This window comes from Penicillium verhagenii, assembly GCF_028828195.1.
Source record: "Penicillium verhagenii strain IBT 33310 chromosome Unknown utg000007l_segment0_segment0, whole genome shotgun sequence".
Taxonomy (NCBI): Eukaryota; Fungi; Ascomycota; class Eurotiomycetes; order Eurotiales; family Aspergillaceae; genus Penicillium; species Penicillium verhagenii.
In genome coordinates this window covers 441382-461327 of record NW_026643171.1, presented here as the reverse complement: position 1 = coordinate 461327, position 19946 = coordinate 441382, and the positions used below count along the sequence as shown (strand labels likewise).

At 49.8% G+C, this 19946-nt stretch overlaps 9 protein-coding genes across 9 annotated transcripts; 5 read left to right on the top strand and 4 right to left on the bottom strand.

Moving 5' to 3' along the window:
- Positions 1 to 832: 832 nt before the first annotated feature.
- N7466_006866 (amidohydrolase family protein) lies at positions 833 to 1905 on the top strand (the record flags this gene model as incomplete). The annotated part of the gene is made up of 2 exons (XM_057166255.1): positions 833 to 1134; positions 1191 to 1905. 2 exons carry the CDS (start codon positions 833 to 835, stop codon positions 1903 to 1905), a joined length of 1017 nt encoding a protein of 338 aa, XP_057019296.1.
- Positions 1906 to 2112: 207 nt separating this feature from the next.
- N7466_006865 (uncharacterized protein) lies at positions 2113 to 3148 on the bottom strand (the record flags this gene model as incomplete). The annotated part of the gene is made up of 2 exons (XM_057166254.1): positions 2113 to 2419; positions 2484 to 3148. 2 exons carry the CDS (start codon positions 3146 to 3148, stop codon positions 2113 to 2115), a joined length of 972 nt encoding a protein of 323 aa, XP_057019295.1.
- A 571-nt stretch (positions 3149 to 3719) lies between these two features.
- Positions 3720 to 4585, bottom strand: N7466_006864 (E3 ubiquitin-protein ligase MARCH; the record flags this gene model as incomplete). The annotated part of the gene is made up of 2 exons (XM_057166253.1): positions 3720 to 3863; positions 3917 to 4585. 2 exons carry the CDS (start codon positions 4583 to 4585, stop codon positions 3720 to 3722), a joined length of 813 nt encoding a protein of 270 aa, XP_057019294.1.
- A 307-nt stretch (positions 4586 to 4892) lies between these two features.
- pre8 (proteasome core particle subunit alpha 2) lies at positions 4893 to 5963 on the top strand (the record flags this gene model as incomplete). The annotated part of the gene is made up of 5 exons (XM_057166252.1): positions 4893 to 4936; positions 4998 to 5017; positions 5077 to 5127; positions 5192 to 5779; positions 5845 to 5963. 5 exons carry the CDS (start codon positions 4893 to 4895, stop codon positions 5961 to 5963), a joined length of 822 nt encoding a protein of 273 aa, XP_057019293.1.
- Positions 5964 to 6845: 882 nt separating this feature from the next.
- N7466_006862 (uncharacterized protein) lies at positions 6846 to 7868 on the top strand (the record flags this gene model as incomplete). Its single annotated transcript, XM_057166251.1, has 1 exon — positions 6846 to 7868. One exon carries the CDS (start codon positions 6846 to 6848, stop codon positions 7866 to 7868), a length of 1023 nt encoding a protein of 340 aa, XP_057019292.1.
- A 106-nt stretch (positions 7869 to 7974) lies between these two features.
- Positions 7975 to 9467, bottom strand: N7466_006861 (uncharacterized protein; the record flags this gene model as incomplete). The annotated part of the gene is made up of 5 exons (XM_057166250.1): positions 7975 to 8310; positions 8372 to 8931; positions 9036 to 9088; positions 9167 to 9362; positions 9416 to 9467. The coding sequence occupies 5 exons, from the start codon at positions 9465 to 9467 to the stop codon at positions 7975 to 7977; spliced, it is 1197 nt and encodes a 398-aa protein (XP_057019291.1).
- Positions 9468 to 10070: 603 nt separating this feature from the next.
- Positions 10071 to 12001, bottom strand: N7466_006860 (nucleobase:cation symporter-2 family protein; the record flags this gene model as incomplete). The annotated part of the gene is made up of 4 exons (XM_057166249.1): positions 10071 to 11347; positions 11423 to 11602; positions 11678 to 11844; positions 11910 to 12001. The coding sequence occupies 4 exons, from the start codon at positions 11999 to 12001 to the stop codon at positions 10071 to 10073; spliced, it is 1716 nt and encodes a 571-aa protein (XP_057019290.1).
- Positions 12002 to 15603: 3602 nt separating this feature from the next.
- Positions 15604 to 17040, top strand: N7466_006859 (stearoyl-CoA 9-desaturase sdeA; the record flags this gene model as incomplete). The annotated part of the gene is made up of 2 exons (XM_057166248.1): positions 15604 to 15841; positions 15911 to 17040. The coding sequence occupies 2 exons, from the start codon at positions 15604 to 15606 to the stop codon at positions 17038 to 17040; spliced, it is 1368 nt and encodes a 455-aa protein (XP_057019289.1).
- Positions 17041 to 17642: 602 nt separating this feature from the next.
- N7466_006858 (M3 family metallopeptidase) lies at positions 17643 to 19939 on the top strand (the record flags this gene model as incomplete). The annotated part of the gene is made up of 3 exons (XM_057166247.1): positions 17643 to 18947; positions 19018 to 19679; positions 19747 to 19939. 3 exons carry the CDS (start codon positions 17643 to 17645, stop codon positions 19937 to 19939), a joined length of 2160 nt encoding a protein of 719 aa, XP_057019288.1.
- Between the last annotated feature and the right edge of the window lie 7 nt (positions 19940 to 19946).

Here is a 19946-nt window from a genome sequence, read left to right as displayed (position 1 = left end):
CGCCTTGTGGGGACTTGGTTCCTGTGTTCTTTCAGGTCATTGGCCAATCTGAGAGTAAGCAGCCAGTCCAATGTTAAACAAAGGAGTCTCGCTCGGTTCTTCGAGTTGAAAAGCAAGGATCAACACAATCCATTAGGCTGGGACGTGCGTGCTGCAATATGCAGATCTAATTACGAGAGCGCATGAAGCGTGTCGAAAGATCAAGTCTGGGTGGAATCTGTCAGAACAGGTCAGTGTTACTCTTTAAATGATAGCGGGGCCATACTTGACTTTGATGCTGCACAGAAGATTTGAAATGCTCGTGACTCGACATGTGCAGAATTCGTGTCTTTTTGCAGTACTTCAAGGGATATGGTATACACAGTACATGCACTTGCACATGAACAGTATCATAGTACATTAACCTGGTCTATAAACTGAAGCGATTTTCTGTTCTGATCATATATCCATATTACTTCTCTACATTGAAGCGCCCGTCGGATAAAGGTCGGCTCGGCAAACGTGGGGAAAGTGGGCGATCCGCCCCGCAAATACAAATACGTATAGTCAACCTTGGAAGACAGCGGACCGCCGCGTCGGATAATGAGCCGACGCGTCTTCACTTCCGATAGTAGCTGTACGGAGCAATATTAATGCTTAACTGACAATGGAGTAAATCCACCTTTCCGAAGAGTGCGGGGCAACTAAAGTAAGAGCCAAATATAAAGCGAGCTGAAGAAACCACCGAGAGCTGAACTACAAGCCCCTCACTTTCTTTCCTCTCATCATTTAAGCTTCTCCAACCTTCTCCAACTACCAAAATACATACCCAGCAGCTCACACCTCCTCAAAAATGCTGGGAAAGATCGCTCTTGAAGAAGCCTTTGCGCTTCCCCGCTTCCAAGAAAAGACAAGATGGTGGGCTGGCATGTTCGCTACCGATGTTGACAAGCACACTGCCGAGATCACCGACGTGGATTCCATCAGATTGAACTTCGCCGAGAAGCACGGCGTCGGTCTCCAGATCCTCTCATACACCGCGCCCGGCGTACAGGATATCTGGGACGCAAAGGACGCCCAGGCCCTCGCCGTCGAAATCAACGACTACATCGCCGAGAAGGTGCAGGCGCACCCGGATCGATTCGCTGCCTTCGCGTAAGTATCAAGTCCACCCCTGCAAAGCACATCACAGTTCTAACAAGAGCCCTCAGAACCCTCTCCATGCACGACCCCCAAGAAGCAGCCGCAGAGCTCCGCCGCTGCGTAACAAAATACGGGTTCCTCGGCGCCCTCGTTAATGATACACAGCGCGCAGGACCAGACGGCGATGACATGATCTTCTACGATAATGAAAAATGGGACGTCTTCTGGCAAACATGTACCGAGCTCGACGTGCCTCTTTATCTCCACCCCCGCAACCCCACCGGAACAATCTACGAGAAGCTCTGGGCTGATCGCAAGTGGCTTGTTGGTCCCCCTCTTTCGTTCGCACAGGGTGTGAGTCTTCATGCGCTGGGTATGGTTACTAATGGAGTCTTCGACCGCCACCCTAAGCTGCAGATTATCTTGGGCCATCTTGGCGAGCATATCCCATTCGATATGTGGAGGATTAATCACTGGTTCGAGGACCGGAAGAAGTTGCTTGGGTTGCAGGAGACGTGCAAGAAGACTATTCGGGAGTACTTTGCGCAGAACTTGTGGATTACTACCTCTGGTCATTTCTCGACTCCTACTTTGCATTTCTGTATGGCTGAGGTTGGGGCTGATCGGATTTTGTTCTCCATTGATTATCCGTTTGAGACTTTCGAGGATGCTTGTGACTGGTTTGATAAGGCTGAGTTGTCGGAGCCTGATCGTCTGAAGATCGGGAGGGAGAACGCTAAGAAGCTGTTTAAGCTGGGTGCTTACAAGGATAGTACTGCTTGATTTGCGCCAGTTTGATTAATCTTCACAATTTACGTTGTATCATGTACGAGACTCGATCGGAAATAGTATCATGGTTTAGCTATTCCTCAGTTCGCGAAATGAAAATGGATATCTCAGTCATCATGTCATGGCCACGCATAGTAGGACAAGATTGGCCTCTGGTGTAATTCTTGCTTCTGTCTTTTCCCCTGTCTGACCTTTTCCAACCTAATCTTCTTCAAAGCAGCGTGCTACTGAAGAACCACCAGCCCCTTCCGTGACGGATGCAAAGAACTGGCTCTTGATGATGTGCAAGGCATCCCGGTAGTTAGCGTAACTCTCGATGGCACGAGACAAAACCTCCCAGATAGCATGAAGAGTCCTAGTCAGCTGCAGACGACCAATATCCAGAGTCACTTCCTGGGCGATTTGAGTGTTACGGAGACGAAGGAACGTGTTATGAACCCATTCATCGTAAAGATCCAGCAACTTGGAAAGCAGCGTCTGTTCAATCCGGCGTGGCTTTTTCAGATAACTGGTTACCACTGTTAGTCCAATACCACAAAGTATACCTCAAGTATAAGGTAATAGTCACTCACGCAGAGACTACTTTAGCCATGCGTCGGTATCGGGTCAAAAGTGGAACGTCCTCGTAGAACAAGAGTAACAACGCAGAAGTAACATTCTCAGCGGTCTGAACAAGATCCCTCATCAAAGCATCGGCCCAGGAAACATAGTTTAGAAACACAGTTGCGATGGATTGAGCATCGGCCACAGCCTTGAAGTTGAGGAAGTTCTCCTCGCCTTCGGAGAAAAGGGTGTTTTCCAGAAGGATGATCATGTTGGTCAGGGCAATGAATCGAACGCGGGTCGATTCAACAAGCTGCGGGTGAGAGAGGGACTCCTTCATACTGTCCAGAGACTGGGCCTTCTTTTCAACTACTGCTTTGAACAATACAATGTTGGGGTCCACGGCTTCGATGCGAATTTCTTCCTGCATAGCCGCGGTGAAAGTGATTTTGTATGCTCTCTCGGATTCCTCATCAGCAGAAGACGACTGCTCCTCTTCATAGTCCGGGAATGGCTCGTGCTCAGAGTCAGGCTTGACCTCGGGCTTGATTTCAATCTTTGAGTCCTTTTGTTCCCGTTCTTCGGGTTCCTCCAGCGTGTCTGTTTGGGAACTCTCGGAGTCCCAGTCGGCGGCGAGATGCGAGCGGACCGCAGCCAACAATGACATGGCGGGTGGACTAGCCGGGGCAGCCATGCCGGGTGGATTGATAGTGAAAATGGGGAACGAGGAATGGGGGAGGGAAGTCACGAAAGGTTATGGGTTGAGAAGAAAAGAAATGAGGGGTGGGATAGGTAGAGTGAGCACCGCTTGAGAGAGAGATAAAAAACGGCATAGTATGTAGAACATTGAATGTGGGAGATAGTGGAAACAACTGAAAGATGTGAATTGTGATATTGTAACCTAGTGAATTATTACTGCATATATTTACCACGCTTCAATCGCAAAATGCATACTGATGGAAAAAAATCCATGGAAATTTTTACTGGGACGTCCAAGCGACCATGCAAGCATGACCACCCGGCCAGCCCAACAAATCCGTGCGTTCTGATCGAATTGAGGTGTGGTCTTGCCTTCCCCTAGATGAAAGCCTGAATAATGAGACAGAACAGTGACAGCGGAACAAGACGTTCCAGTAGTCACCGATACTGTCTCTCAGGTGATTCCATCAAGAGTTAACGAAGGCAAACTGGTTCTTCGCACATTGACTAATCAGCGTCTCATTGGAAAGGAGGACGGCAACTTAAGTAGTGCGATTTGAAGGTTTTTACTCAGATTTAGGATGTGTACAAGGCTCCTCAGCAACAATGTCTTCCTCGTCTTCATCCTCTGGCAAAGGGACGTCCATGACCTTGTCACCCGCCCACTGTAGAGTTCGTTTGCTCCAAGTTCGGACACCTTTGTAGACAGCCTGGAGGAATGGTTGTTAGTAATGAAGTGGCATCTCAACAATTCTCGGCATACCCAGAGGAAAGTGACGACCCCAGTCATGATCACTAGCCAATTCAGATTGGCAGCTCGGTTCCGTCCATTGGACCGACGATTTCTCAGAAGGCCCGAACCTCGGATCCAGTATGATGGCGACATCAACAAGGCCCTGAGGCATGAGGTCAATCCCAAGGCAGCAAGTCCTTTCACAAAGTGATCAAGCCAAGAGGCATCTTCGGTCGGTTCCAGGAAGTCCTCTTCGGCGCCGACGTAAAGATCAATGACGGGGTCAGCAACAAATCCAAGTAAGAAAATAGTCAATATTAGAATGGCCAGCGTAAGAATAAGTTGAGTAGCGGTACTACTGATCCAGCGAGCCCATGTTAAACGCTCAAGACGATATTGAAAACGACAAGTAGGACACTCCCAGTAGTTCCGGGTACCCAGGCTTGGGTTTGCAGTTCGCCAGGACTGCAGGCATCCTTCGTGTACATATCGCGAGGATCCTTTGCATTTGCAAGGGCGAAGCAGCCGACCTGATTCGGGATCGCTGGACTCATAAACCAGTCGAGATCTTTGGAGAAATTCCGAGGGCTGAAAGGTTGGCCATACTGTTTCCAAGCAGATGCGACAGACTCGCGGGGGATAGCTCTGCTCGAAAGACTCTTGCCCCGGCGAGTCCGGCTCATTGCTTGGGGAGTCCATTGAGGATATTGTATATCATAGTATCTCTTGAACTAAAATATTCGCTTTTAGATTTTAAGACGAAGAGAAAAGTGGGAAAGTAAAAAGTGATCAAAGGGAAAAAGAGGAGAAGACAGAAGAAGAAACTGTGTGAAAGTCGGGATTGGAGACTAAACCCGATTAATCTCACCGCCTTGAAGCAGCTCATTCACAGCTACCTAAGCAACCGCGTCAAACGTCACCCTCCGTCTGCCTACTTATCCAACCTCCTTCTTCTCATCCTTTTTGAATCTCTGTGGTTTGGTGTTTTGTAATTCTACACATAATCATGGCTGACCGTTATTCCTTCTCCCTGACCACTTTCTCTCCCAGGTAATTTGATCATCCCAAACCTCTCCCAGCCTTGGTCCATAAGCTAACCCATCGTCAACAGCGGAAAGCTGGTGCAGATTGGTAAGGACCGAATCTAGAGGATTGTAGAGAGAAGCTTGGAACTAACCCTCGCGGAATAGAATATGCTTTAAATGCTGTTAACCAGGGTGTTACAGCCCTCGGCATCAAAGGTGAGAGAGAGGCTTGATCATTAGCCACCGCCCATCAAAACTACAGAAGCTAACAATTATCCAGCCACCAATGGCATCGTTCTTGCTACTGAGAAGAAGTCTTCATCCCCACTTATCGATCCCCCCTCCCTCTCGAAGATCTCCTTGGTCACCCCCGACATTGGCATGGTTTACGCCGGCATGGGCCCCGATTACCGTGTGCTTGTAGACAAGGCCCGCAAAGTGTCACACACTGGCTACAAGCGCATCTATAACGAGTACCCACCCACCCGGATTCTGGTGCAGGACGTCGCCCGGGTGGTGCAAGAGGCTACTCAGTCTGGAGGTGTCCGACCATACGGTGTCAGTCTTTTGATTGCTGGTTGGGATGAGGGTGTTGAGCCCCAGTCTGAAGAGGCTGCATCTGAGGAGAAGGCTACCACCAAGACCGGCGGAATCCTTAAGGGAGGTCCTAGTCTTTACCAGGTGGACCCCAGTGGTAGTTACTACCCTTGGAAGGCCACGGCCATTGGCAAGCATGCGACAAGTGCCAAGACTTTCCTGGAGAAGCGGTACACTGAGGGTTTGGAGCTTGAGGATGCCATCCACATTGCGCTGTTGACACTCAAGGAGACCATCGAGGGTGAAATGAACGGAGACACAATAGAAATTGGTGAGTTTGAGTTCCCATTCTCGACTGTTTCATGCTTCATACTTCGGAGACTAACATCAAATTAGGAATTGTTGGCCCGCCAGCAGACCACCTGCTCGGTTACGAGGGCGTGGAGGGCTCCCAAGGCCCGCGCTTCAGGACTTTGACCAAGGAGCAGATCGAGGACTACCTCACCAACCTATGAGAGACATGATAGAACTCGAATGACACTTCCATTTGTTTGACGGCAACGGCAACGCAAACCATAAATAGAATCACAAGGACAACTACCGTTGCAGGCGCACGTACCGGGTAGATGCCGCTTGACAGATAGTCGACAAAAGTAGACTTCCACCCACATCCACGGCCATACTCGACACACATCACATTTATTGCAAACCCTCCCAATCGACTCAAGTCATATTCTCGTTTGTCAAGGTGCCGAGCCTCGGCGTAGCCCAACCAGCGTCGCGTGAAGTGTTACGTATACCGCATGAACCACAAAGCCAGGTACAGTGGTCCGTGACATCCCTGTCATTTGCTAAAAGTAGACTTGCGATCAAGTCCCAGACAGCCAAGTTCCAATCTTGCCTGCCAGTTCTTGGGGTTTAAAACCGGCACCGTGAACAATGTCCTTAGGGCCCTCTCATTACCCCGGGTTTGGGCTAGACTGTGGATTCTGCACTTTTAATTCGCCAATGACTCTTTCCCCTAGCTACGCACTGACTTTTTGAAAGAAAAATACAAATGAAAGGCCGATTGTATTTGCTTAAAGGGCCTACTACTACGTTACAGTTCTGCATTTGTTGCATTTCTATCGGCTACTTTTGTACGACCAGCCCTTCCTTCTTCTTTATTACTCCCATCTTCTTTCTTTCTTCTCCCCTCTGCTCTCCCTCCATTTCCCTCCCATATCCCTCCATACTATTCCCAGCTTGGAGAATGTGGACATATCAAACTAGGCACAGGGCTCCACGGAGCCTATTCACTCTGACTACTAGTATATGTGCTCCAAGAACCGAATGAACCGCAGCTAGACTACAAATACTGATACCAAAAAAAAAAAAGTTACCAACACAGTACAATAATGCCCTCGCTCCCTCAAGACCTACTAGACGGCATCTCCGGGGCCCTCGCAGCAGAAGGCAACATCCTCCAAATGGTCCTAGTAACCTTCATCGGACTATCCTGCTACAACGTCGCCGAGCTAGTCGTCCTAGTAACAGCCACCTTCCGGCGCTGGCGCGGCCTATACTTCTGGTCCCTATTGACATCAGGCTGTCTCGGCGTGGTACCATACTCGATCGGATTCATGATGAAATTCTTCACGCGCACCGACTCCGCTCTCTCCGTCACCGTCCTAACAATCGGCTGGTGGACGATGGTAACCGGGCAATCGGTGGTCCTATATTCACGCCTCCACCTCGTCCTCCGGGACGAGAAGACGTTAAGCCGCGTTCTGCGCATGATAGTTGTCAACTTCTTCTTGCTGCAGGTGCCCACTACCATCCTGACGTACGGCGCTAATATCATCCACACGGGCGATCTGGCCTGGGTGTGGGGGTACAATGTCATGGAGAAGGTGCAGTTGACGGGGTTCACGATCCAGGAGACGCTGATATCTACGCTGTACGTTATTCATACGGTGAGATTGCTTCGTCTGGGTGCGGATGCGACTAGTCGGCCTGATGCGCGGATCATCATGTACCATGTTATTGGGATTAATTGTGCGATTATGGCTATGGATTTGCTGTTGTTGAGCTTGGAATATGCGAATCAGTATGCGGTCCAGATCGTGCTGAAGGGCTTTATTTACTCTGTTAAGCTGAAGCTGGAGTTCGCTGTGCTGGGGCGTTTGGTCGATATCATTCAGGGGTCTAGGCATCCGATCTCCGTGGCTATAGCTGATACGCTGCCTCTCTGTTCGTTTCCTCTTCCGCCGGAGACGGCTGTCTGTGCTGATTTGCGGGGTCCGGAGCTGGAATCTGGACCCGACGGGAAGGGTTCGATCGCCCCGGATTCGATTGCTCCGGCGGATGGGGAGGAGGTGGTTGAGACGAGGGATTTTGTCGAATTGGGGAGGGAGATACGGAGACCAGCTTCACGGTAGTAATGATATGATGAATGTAATATGAATGCGGACTTTCATCGCAGTCTTAATTATCTTGTCGTATCTTGTATTCGACGCTTCGTATTACATGAAGACTGCCATTTCTTCAGTCATATTCATCCGACTCCTCGTCTTGACTATCCGCAATTTCGTCGAGTGCTTTGCGTTTCCGAGTAGGCGTCGGCTGAATGGGCGTATTCTGAATGGGCGTCGTCTGAATAGGCGTAGTCTGAGCGGGCGTAGTCTGAGCAGGCGTAGGCTGAGTAGACGTGGGCTGAATAGGCATAAACCGAGGAGGCGTGGGCTGAACAGCCCTAGTCTGAGTACCAGTAGGCACAGGCCGAGTCGACGTAGCCTGAGTCTGCCTTAACGGCACAGCATTTTTTAAACGATCGAGTCTCTCCTGCAAATCGACCACCTCACTAGGCTGTCGAAGACCCTCCTAAAACCGCAACATTAACACAAAAACCCAATCCTATTCCGACCAAAAAGAACCAACGAACCTTCCCAATCTCAAACGAGATAACCGTCTCGCTCATCCTGACAGGAAACCACTTCCCGCCCCTCTTGGTAATTTCCATATATCGCCGATCAGGAAAATCGCGGTACATAACTATCCTTGACAAGACGATCTTATCCCACCCCCCACTCGAAAGCAAAGGCTGCAACGTCGCACGCGGCTGGCCCTTGATCTTCGTGTGTGTCTGGTTAATAGCTAGCACGGCCATGCCGCGGTTTGAGAGCGCAGCGAGATGGGAGGCTAGTTCGGATGTGACGTTCCACCTCCGGTTTAGAAGAAATTGTAGCTGTAGTTTATCGGTGATTTTGCCTTTGGCGTGTCGGTCTTTTAACTCTGATGCGTTGATGAAGTAGGGGGGGAACACTGAGGAGACGGAGTCGACTATTAGGACGTCAGTGCCTTGGGGTGGGAAGCCGTTTGGCGGGTGGGCTAGGACGGCCATTAGATGGGGGAGAGTTGGGGTGCGCATGTGGATGAGGTTTGGAAGAAATTCTGATGGGGTCATTGCTTTGAGTCGGCCCATTGGAATTGGGGAGCTTGTGTCTGGTGTATTGTTAGATTGAGTAGTTTTTTTAATATCTTTTTTGTTTGTTTTTTCTTGCATGTCGTATTGTGATAAGATGAAAAGCGTGTGGATATACACATACCGATCCAGACGACTTTTCCGCCTCGGCGGAGCGTAGTTGATGCAACAGTCAACCTGTATAGAGTTAATATCCCCACGTTTAATCAAATCCCCCCAAAAAAAAGAAAACATGAAATTATTTGGCTCTCTCACGCTAACGAAGTCTTTCCCACACCCGGTGGCCCATATACCTCCGTTATCTGACCACGCAGGAGCCCTCCATGCCGGCCCTGAGCAGCAGCGGTGTTATCCAGCGCCCGATCAAGGCGCACCATTCCCGTCGGGACAGACCCCTTGGCAAACCCCGATCCATCGATAGACTGCGACGCCGAGAACGCAGCTACAGGTGCTATCAATGGATCAGTATAGTTCTCTGTACCTGTATGTTGCGAGACCTCTTACGCTGGTTTTGGACGTTGGGGCGGAAGGGCCGCCGGAGGTTGTTTTGGCTCATGGTGACAGGACTGAGGCACTTGAGATCTGAGGACGTGCCTTATGAAGATTGTCCGTCAGTCCGAGTCCTAGTTCCTTTCGTTCCTGACAAATACAGGTATAACGTGAGGCGTCAATGCGTGTATGTAGTCGAGTCGTGTGGATCAAGTGGGTCCGACAAAAGGACAAAAGTCGCGCGGCGCGCCGGGAAGCGTGATGCTTGCAATTATGCGTGCGCTTTTATACTTGGGCTTGCGCCACGATTGACTTAATCTTGATTCTTGATGCATTTTCTTTTTTTTTACTGTACATATTTCTTTTCGTCTTCGCCAACTGATAGCGGTATGTTTCAAAATTTTATTGAGCGAAACAAGCGTGTTCTCCCCGCGTCAGGGCATCGAAACTCGGCCCTCGAGTCGAGTAGGTGTGGAAGCTTCCAATGTTGTTCATTACATTTTACTGAAGCATGGCCATGACAATGTGAATAGAAAAATTGAGAATAATTAATTCCGGTTGATTCAGGATCTGAAGAAAATGCTAAATACTACCCACTGTCGCAGGCAAGGTCATGAGAAGGCTATATACAAATACAAAACGCTAGACAAAATAAATGAAATCCCCCAAATTATGCCGCAGTAGACTCCGACTTGCCAGAAGTCGTGGGCTCAGCCTGCTCGATGACCTCCGGCTCATCCTCAGACTCGATAACCTCATCCGCCTCATGGGGAAGAAGCATGTTCAAAATCACACCCACCAAGGCAGTGACTGCGAAGCCGTTGGTCATCACCAAGTCAACGGCATTCAGCAGACCCTCCAAGGCACGGTTATCACCGTCATACGAGAAGACGTAGCTCCACCAAGACGGGACGAGCGTAATACCCATTCCCAGCGCAAAGCTAGCGGTCAGGACGAAACGGTTCCGACGGTTAAAGTCGATGGTGGAGATAATGCGGATACCCGAGATGGCAACACTGCTGAACAAGAAGGTCGTCATGCCACCAAGGACCGCGCTAGGGATCGACACGAGCGCAGCAGCGAACTTCGCAAACAGACCCATGACAATCAGGAAGAAGCAGCAGCAGTAACCGGCATTTCGGTTCGCGCACTTGGTCAGGGCGATGACACCGTTGTTCTGTGCGAACACGGACATCGGTGAGATGGTCATCAATCCTGCGAGCACACAGGTGATTCCGTTACCGAGAACACCACCCTGGATGCGGGAATCGAACATCGCACCCTCGACGCGGAGCCGGGATACATCACAGGTGGCTGTGATATCGCCAATGGACTCCATCATGATCACAACGTACAGTGCCAGCAGCGGGAGGATCAGTGGAGGGTAGACCGAGAGCGGGAAGGTGTGGACCCAAGCGAAAGAGATAACGGGAGCCTCGGCGATTCCGGAGCTCTCAAAGTAGTTGCAAGCAGCCGCGACGATCGAACCGACCACGAGACCGACGATAACGGCGCAGGACTTCAGGATTGGGGGACCGAATCGTTCACAGAGGATGATGGTTACGAAGACGAGGAAGCCCAGTCCGATGAACTGCGGGCTACCCCACATTAAGGCGTGTGGGGCGCTGGCATCGGGACACATGGCGCGGGGAGAGTAACAGCCGGAACCACCGCCCCAGTCTTCCATGGCGGATTCGATGAGGGAGGCGCCGATCAGGAGCACGGTGGGACCGGTGACGAGTGGTGGGAAGATACGGGCGAGGAGATTGCTGCTCATGAAGGAGAGACCAATTTCGAGAAGAGCGCATAGACATGATGTTCCGAGGAGGGCGCCGTAGCCCTTTGGACAGGGGAGTTTGTTTCCGTCGGCGTCAGTCGGACAGTAGCCTGTTTCGTACATTTGGGTGAAGGCGCCGGTAGCGACGGTGATTGTGGCGAATGATGTGCCTGAGGGAGGCCTTGGAGTTAGCATATAGAACTTCTTGAGTTTCCATCGACATAGTAGATTCAAGGACCACATACCGACCACTGATAATAATCCAGTTCCAATATAGTATTTCGTGCCGTAGATGTGGAAGCGGGTCATTTGAATAGCGCTGAGAAAGCCCGATACGATCAAAGATGTTGAAACAAGGTACTGGTAGTCTTCTGTCGCGAAGTTGACACCGGAGCTACCGCCGAGCATAATTGGTGGTGAAATAACTGTTTTTCTTCCGCATTAGAACTGCGTACTCGTTTTTTTTTTCGTTGGTGAAAATGATCCGCGATGGTACTCACCACCAGCCAACATGGCAAGAGCATGCTGCAATCCTAGGATCAAAGCGAGAAGAACAGGAACACGATCATCAAGACCGAAGAAAGGAGCGGATCTCCGTTCTTGCTTGGTGAAGGGCAACTTTGGTGTGAATAGGTGAGCATAGTCGTAGTCGCCGATGAGACCATCGCTATAATGATAGAAACCACGGTCAATTATGACTCCATCTTGTTTTGTTGGCGATGAACAGCATACCGAGTAGTAAAGGTTCTTACGACGCCTCGTAATTTATCACTGAAGGTGCGCTTAGGCGAAAGATCGGGGCCAATCTGATCGGGGCCGTCCATGATGGGAAGTGGATGTAATTGTTTATTTAGACTAGAAAAGAGCCCACTTCAACCTGGGGAATGTTCCACACTATATAGCCATTCCACGTCGCGATTACAGACGAGATGGGAAAAAAAAGTCATAATCCAATCGCCCCCGGGTCCTAATCTGGGTTAGGGCGAGTGTGGAGAAAAGATAAGATTTCGAATACTTAGTACAATCATTAGCAAGAGCATCGAGTAAATTCCAATTGCGCTAAGTCAAGGTGTTAGTGGACTAGACTGACTTCGGTTAACTTCCCCAGTAATCCTTCTCTTTATTCTCTTTATTCTCTTATCTGGGTGGGGCCCCCCTCGCCTCTCTCATCCACCAATCATCACTCACTTGCCCAGAAAAAGGATCCCGAACGAGATAAGGAATCATTGAGTCTTTAGCCGCAGAAATTAGATTTCCAATGTTCATTTCGCCTCCCCAAGCCTGTCATCTTCCATCTCGTGGATAGTGGAGCCCCCTACAGCTCTCCGGCATTTACCTACCCTCTGATAGGTCCGGGAGGCATCGGGCACGCTGTGAACACGGGGCCCCCGAGAATTACTCGAGAACTCGGTTATCGTGGTATCTGGGGTTTATCTTTTCTGCTCCAAACCATCTGACGGAGTCCTCCGTGCAGCATGGAAGGCGCCGATGCCTTATCAAGGTCATCTGAGGTCAAGAGAACTACAATGTATGAATTGACCTGGGTTTGGAACTCAAACTCCTATAGTTTAGGAGGAATCCATGAATCCAATCTCGTATGCGAATCAATAGTGTGTTCTTAGCATTTACGTGTAAAATCAACCCCTAGACTAAAGCAACACTGTGAGATAAAGGACCTCAGGTTGAGTTGAAGAAGGGGGAGATGTACTAGACATCAGTAGTAGGCATGTCATGTTACGCTACAGAATCCACGGGGCAAGATTTCTTGTTTGCTAAAACTTGATTGCTATTGACAGCAGAACACTAACCAATCTACCATAGCGAACGATTTCAATGGCTCATTTATTGCTGTGGTAAGGGTAGAATGGTAGTGACTAATTTCCCCATGCGACCAAAAGCGAGGCTATTCACAAGTCTGTCATCTTATATGTGGACAATTTACCCGATGTTTTGCCACCGAGGCAGCTTTCACCACATGCACCTTCAATGTTCGAGATTTGAATTCCAATGTTTGTCAAGATTACGGAGTAGACCCATTGATGGAAAAGCCCAAAGCTTTAATAGCAGATATCAAAAAAGAGTTGACCACTCAATATTTTAAATGTTGTGTCGCAAATCTGGAATTTTGAAATCATTAGTCAGGGAATTATGTAGCCTGGTCTTCACGCTGATAACTTGTGGCGTTTTCACGTGTTTAAGATTTCCGCTATACCTAAATATGACTAGCAGAGCGTTGGAGATACACAGAGATTGACAAAGGAAAATCACGTCAAGTTTTCGAATTTACTTGTATTCTCAGGTTACTGAGGACTAAACATCAACTTGGTAACCGTGCTGTTCCAAGTAACATTTTGAACAGTGCAAAACATTTACTGTGCTTATTAGCAACCCATGGTAATCGTGGCCTTCCAAGATTGGAATATTAGAGCTAGACCTTGGGAGAAGACAAAATATATATAGGATGTAGTACAAGTTTCCTCATGCATCTCTTGTCAAGCACAACACTCCATGAAGGTGACAAATTCGATGTAGTAACATTTGAAAGCTTATTCAAAATAAGCGCCATGAATGGTTTTCAATGTTCTGGAAGAATTCTTCTTATGTAACCGTTCCCGTGAACAAAAAAGACAGCACACTAGACTGACGCCACGATCACTTGAGACGCTCACATCAAGCCCACCTCAAGGCACCTGGGGCTTTAACCAGTCCCGTTAAGTGGCTGCGCTTCTCGGCTGAGCTGTCCATGCTACATAAGTGGGTCATCTAGGATAGTCAGATATTTTCGATGAGCTACCGTTATTATGTCAACTACATCTTTCCAAGATCATGGCGTGTGCACGAAGCCACAGGGCTGTCACACGTGCTAGAATTAGTAGTCCCTTTGTATTGAGCTTAGCGTGAAAATCGCCCCATAGCGGCAGGACTGTGAAGAAAAAAACGGCAGGAGATCTTTAGATTCTTTCCTTCATCTTCTTTTAGTGGGAATGTGGGAGAGCTGTTTCTGGAGGCAGTAGCTGGAGTCTACATAGTAGGTACCAGTTGACAATGCAGTCAGATGTAGATATCGAGAGAGAAACCTTATCCTTGAAGAACTTTAAAACGCCCTCGGAAGATCCGAGGTCACCAGTTGATGCACATCACCTTGTCGAAATGTTTTGACCGGCTCTAGATTCATACACGCCGAGGTGAATCCCCTACAATCTACAATGTACGGTTTCCTTCCAAAATTTCCAGCTTAAAATCACGAAAGACCGATCTCGGGAAGTGGACAGCATCGAACATATTGAACGGGCCGTTTAAAGCTTATCTGTAAGGTCAATCCAAGGTTGGCACGCACAACAGTAGAAATTCCTGGGTGTTTGTAGTTATTTTTGAAAATTTTCATCAGTCTCTTAGGCTGTAGAAATGCCTGAAGTGGGACTTGATCGGACTTGAAGCTAACTAGAGTCGGTCTGGCCACAGTAGATCAAAAGCTTAAAAGGAAATGCCACGTGACGGCACGTGATAGACCTCTTCTCTGTGCGGAGAAAGTTTTCATCGGATTTGCCACCATAGGGCGTTGGTGGCGCAGGGGCTGAATAACCATGGATTTCGGAAGAGCGGATAAAAATGTTGGTGAGAAACCGGTAAAAGTAAAGGAAATAGAAAAAAAAGGAAAATTAATTAGGTCTTATGACAAGTTGATTGGATCAAAATTTTGGTCTTGTATGTAGTGTCTTACTACAGACAACAGGGATTTCTGTCCCCTTACTCCAGCATAGAATATTCTGGACAGGAGAATGGAGATCCCCCTGGTACTCGTGTTGGGGATCACGTGCCCCCTGCCCCTGGTCCAGGCCTTACACCTTATTTTCCTCCAATGCAGTTCATCCATCTACACAACCTCAGTATTACGGGGTTAGATATGGGTGACAACGTATGATTTAAACGGGACTTTATTCGTTGAGAGTATATTATAATTAGATAACACTTCCCATACACCATGCCATCCCCCTCCTGGATCAGCAAATCACACGGTTGCTAAACAAGGAAATTCCTAATCCTTCCGGACCTTCCGCATGGGGTAATAGTTCTCTGCCTCAGGCAACAAAGTGTTGGGGCGGAACCCAACATTGTTCGGGAAAGCATTGATCTCGCCACTCATGATTAGGATAAACCTGCAAATAAGAGAATTGATCTTCCTCCCTTTCTCTTGATTTCTCTACCTCGGGATCTTGTGATTCGGTGGCCTTCTCTTCTCATTCGCTTTGGGTGCTGAGCTCTTCCCCTCCCCATATTCGTTGGCGATCGAACCCTTTGAGCCCCCCCCAACGTTGGTCCTAAGTGGGCCCTCCCCATATAAAAAAAAGCTCTTGCCCACGCCCTCATCCCACTCTTTTTCCTTTCACATCTTTTGGTTGTCACCTTCACACACATCTTTTCAATCATGTCGACCAAGGCTGAGGCTAGCCGCCCCCGGCCGGCAGACACCAAGAAGGTGCACATTACCGACACCCAGATGACTCGCTCCAACTGGTACAAGCATGTCAACTGGCTCAATGTTTTCTTCATTCTCGGAATCCCCATGTATGGCTGTGTTCAGTCCATTTGGGTGCCCTTGCAACTGAAGACCGCCATCTGGGCTGTGGTTTACTATTTCTTCACTGGTCTGGGTATCACTGCAGGTAGGTTTCTAAAAAAGCGTTAATACGTTTTCTTTCTTGGGGATACAGTCTCTAACTCAGCTTTTGCAGGATATCACCGTCTCTGGGCTCACTGCTCTTACTCTGCTACTCTTCCCCTCCGTATCTGGCTTGCTCTGGTTGGCGGAGGTGCCGTTGAGGGCTCCATTCGCTGGTGGGCTCGTGGCCACCGTGCTCACCACCGTTACACCGATACCGACAAGGACCCCTACTCCGTTCGCAAGGGTTTCTGGTACTCCCACCTCGGATGGATGGTTATGAAGCAGAACCCCAAGCGTATCGGCCGTACCGATATCACTGATCTCAATGAGGATCCCGTCGTTGTCTGGCAGCACCGTTACTACCTCCACGTCGTCCTCGCCATGGGTCTCCTTGTTCCCATGACCGTTGCTGGCCTTGGCTGGGGTGACTGGTTCGGTGGCTTCGTCTACGCTGGTATTCTGCGTATCTTCTTCGTCCAGCAGGCCACTTTCTGTGTCAACTCTCTCGCTCACTGGCTCGGTGACCAGCCTTTCGATGACCGCAACTCACCCCGTGATCACGTCATCACCGCTCTCGTTACTCTTGGTGAGGGATACCACAACTTCCACCACGAGTTCCCCTCCGACTACCGCAACGCTATCGAGTGGCACCAGTACGACCCCACCAAGTGGACCATCTGGTCCTGGAAGCAGCTGGGTCTGGCCTACGACCTCAAGCAGTTCCGTGCCAACGAGATCGAGAAGGGTCGCGTGCAGCAGCTGCAGAAGAAGATTGATCAGAAGCGCGCCAAGCTGGACTGGGGTATTCCCCTCGAGCAGCTTCCCGTCATGGAGTGGGATGACTACGTTGAGCAGGCCAAGGGCGGTCGTGGTTTGATTGCCATCGCTGGTGTCGTCCACGACGTTACCGACTTCATCAAGGACCACCCCGGTGGTAAGGCCATGATCAACTCCGGTATCGGCAAGGATGCCACTGCCATGTTCAACGGTGGTATCTACTACCACTCCAACGGTGCCCACAACTTGCTCTCCACTATGCGTGTCGGTGTGATCCGTGGTGGCTGTGAGGTGGAGATCTGGAAGCGCTCACACAAGGAGAACTCTGAGTACGTTCGTGATGAATCTGGACAGCGCGTCATTCGGGCTGGCATGCAGGTGACTAAGATCCCTGAGCCAGTTCCCACTGCTGATGCTGCTTAAATGTGCTTTGATTGTGATGACGTGCCTTGCATTGTGTGGGTGGGTTTTGGTGTTTTCTTTCCGGCGTTATTCCATCTTTTATTGTGTATCGGAAAAGCGACTTTCACATAGATAATTTGTCATGAACTAGAAACGACCATCTTTTATACCAAACTGGTTCTTGCCACAAATATTCTCTGGGCTTACCTTGTAGTTTTCTGTCGTAAATTTTTCTGTAGTAGGCTTATGTGACAATATAAACAAAATCGTATATTTTAAAGCTTTGAGTCAAAAAGTCAACAAGCGGGGAAAAACCTTGTATGTAATCACCTGACGAGCCCCATATTTATCTGCTGTACTATTAATACCATTGTCAATACGTAGCACTTAAGGTCTCGATCCCGCTTGAACTTGGTTGCATCATATCTGCAGCTTAAATCTGAAACACACACACCGCATCTTGCTACTTCCTATCTCTCACCATTCCTTTCACCCGCCACCTCCTCATTCTCCTCGCCGCCATCATCGTGGCGCCCTTCCTCCGTCTCCCCGCAGCCCGCCTCTCTTCAGTGCTGGGACATTTCCGTACAACTACACCTATCCGATATTTGACAACCTCCAACATGGCCCCCGCCCACCTTCGGCGCCCACCACAGGCCCCGCCAACCTTCACGGCTACCCCGCAATCAGTTGTCGTCGATGCTGAGCGTTTACTGAAGACATCCCGGGACATCCAAGACAAGCTCGTTGCTGAGATCAAGCCAGATGCTGCCACGTTTGCCAACGTGCTGACTAAACTTGCTCAAGACGAGAATACCGTCGCGCTGGAAGCACACATCTTGGGCTTCTACCAAGCCGTATCGACTGATCAGAAGCTCCGAGATGCTTCCTCCAAGGCGGAAGAGCTTATGGATGAGTTCTTCATTGAGGCCGTGATGCGCGAAGATGTGTTCAAGCTGGTGGATGCTGTTTTGAACAAGAATGAAGATCTCGATCCCGAGTCTCGTCGTCTGCTAGAGAAGGCACACAAGGATTTCGTTCGCAACGGATTGGGTCTGCCCGCGGGGCCACAGCGAGCTCGGTTCAAGGAGATCAAGAAGCGTTTGAGTCAGCTGAGCATCGAGTTCCAGAAGAACTTGAACGAGGAGAACGGTGGTATTTGGTTCACACCTGAGCAGCTGGATGGTGTGCCGGAGGATGTGACCTCCGGCCTGAAGCGTGGCGAGGGTGAGAACGCCGGCAAGCTCTTTTTGACCTTCAAGTACCCGGATCTGTTCCCGACTATGAAGTACGCCACCAATTCGGACATCCGTAAGCAGGTCATGATTGCCAATGAGAACAAGTGCAACCAGAATGTCCCGCTCTTCCGCGAAGCCATTATTCTACGTGACGAGGCCGCCCGTCTGCTGGGCTACCCCAACCACGCTGCTTTCCGCATTGAAGATAAGATGGCCAAGACCCCAGAGACTGTTGACACATTCCTCGGTGATCTGCGCTCCCGGTTGACTGCTGGTGGTAAGCAGGAAATCCAAACTTTGCTTAACCTTAAGAAAGAGTTAGACCCTAACTCTGATGGCCGCTACTACTTGTGGGACCACCGATTCTACGATCGATTGATGCTGGAGCGGGACTTCTCATTGGATCACCAGCTCATTGCCGAGTACTTCCCCTTGCAGACCACCATTCAGGGCATGCTTAAGATCTTTGAGGAGCTTTTCGGATTAGAATTTGTCGAGATTGTTGGCGAGGACCGTGCGGCCTTGGCCCCCACTGGTCAAGGTAGTGACATTGTTTGGCACGAGGATGTGCAGGTGTTTAGCGTGTGGAACGATGAGGGCGAAGGCTCTGGCTTTGTCGGCTACTTGTACCTGGACTTGTTCCCGCGTGAGGGCAAGTATGGCCATGCCGCCAACTTCAACCTCCAGCCGGTATGTACAGCAAAAGTCTCCTTGAACAGCGACCCAAAAAACAAAAACTAACATTATTTTCTCTTCCAAGGGCTTCACTGATGCAGATGGTAACCGACGCTTCCCCGCCACCGCCCTGGTGTGCAACTTCACCAAGCCCGGCCCTAAGAAGCCTAGCCTGCTCAAGCACGAGGAGGTAGTTACCCTCTTCCACGAATTGGGCCATGGTATCCACGACTTGGTCTCCCGAACCACCTACTCTCGCTTCCATGGTACCAGCACCGTGCGGGATTTCGTCGAGGCGCCTAGCCAGATGCTCGAGAACTGGTGCTGGACTCCCTCGCAGCTGCGCTCCCTGAGCCGACACTACTCTACCCTATCCCCCGAGTACCTCGCCGGATGGCACGAAGCTCACCAAGCGCGTAGCGGCGGTAAGACTGCTACCGCCCCGCCTTCGGAGCGTATTCCTGACGATGTCATCGACAACCTCATCCGCACCAAGCACGTCAACGACGCCTTGTTCAACCTCCGCCAGCTGCACTTTGGTATTTTCGATATGACCGTGCATGAGCCTAAGAGCCACGCCGATATCGAGGCCCTGCCTCTCTCGGCAACCTACAACCGTCTCCGCCAGGAGATTACCCAGATGGATGGCCTGGAGGCACTGAGTGGTGGTCACGAATGGGGTCACGGTGAGGCGACTTTCGGTCACTTGATTGGTGGTTATGATGCCGGTTACTACGGTTACTTGAGGTTAGCAAGGCCCTTTCATTTATTTTCATTTACATTGCAATATCATCTTACTGACATTCCATTGCAGCTCGCAAGTGTACTCCACCGACATGTTCTACACCGTGTTCAAGGACGACCCCATGAACAAGGCTTCTGGTCGCCGCTACCGGTACCAGGTGCTCGAGAAGGGTGGCAGCCAGGATGAGATGAAGACTCTGACCGAGTTCCTGGGCCGTGAGCCGCAGACCACTGCATTCTACAAGGAGCTGGGTCTTGCGTAAAGATCTA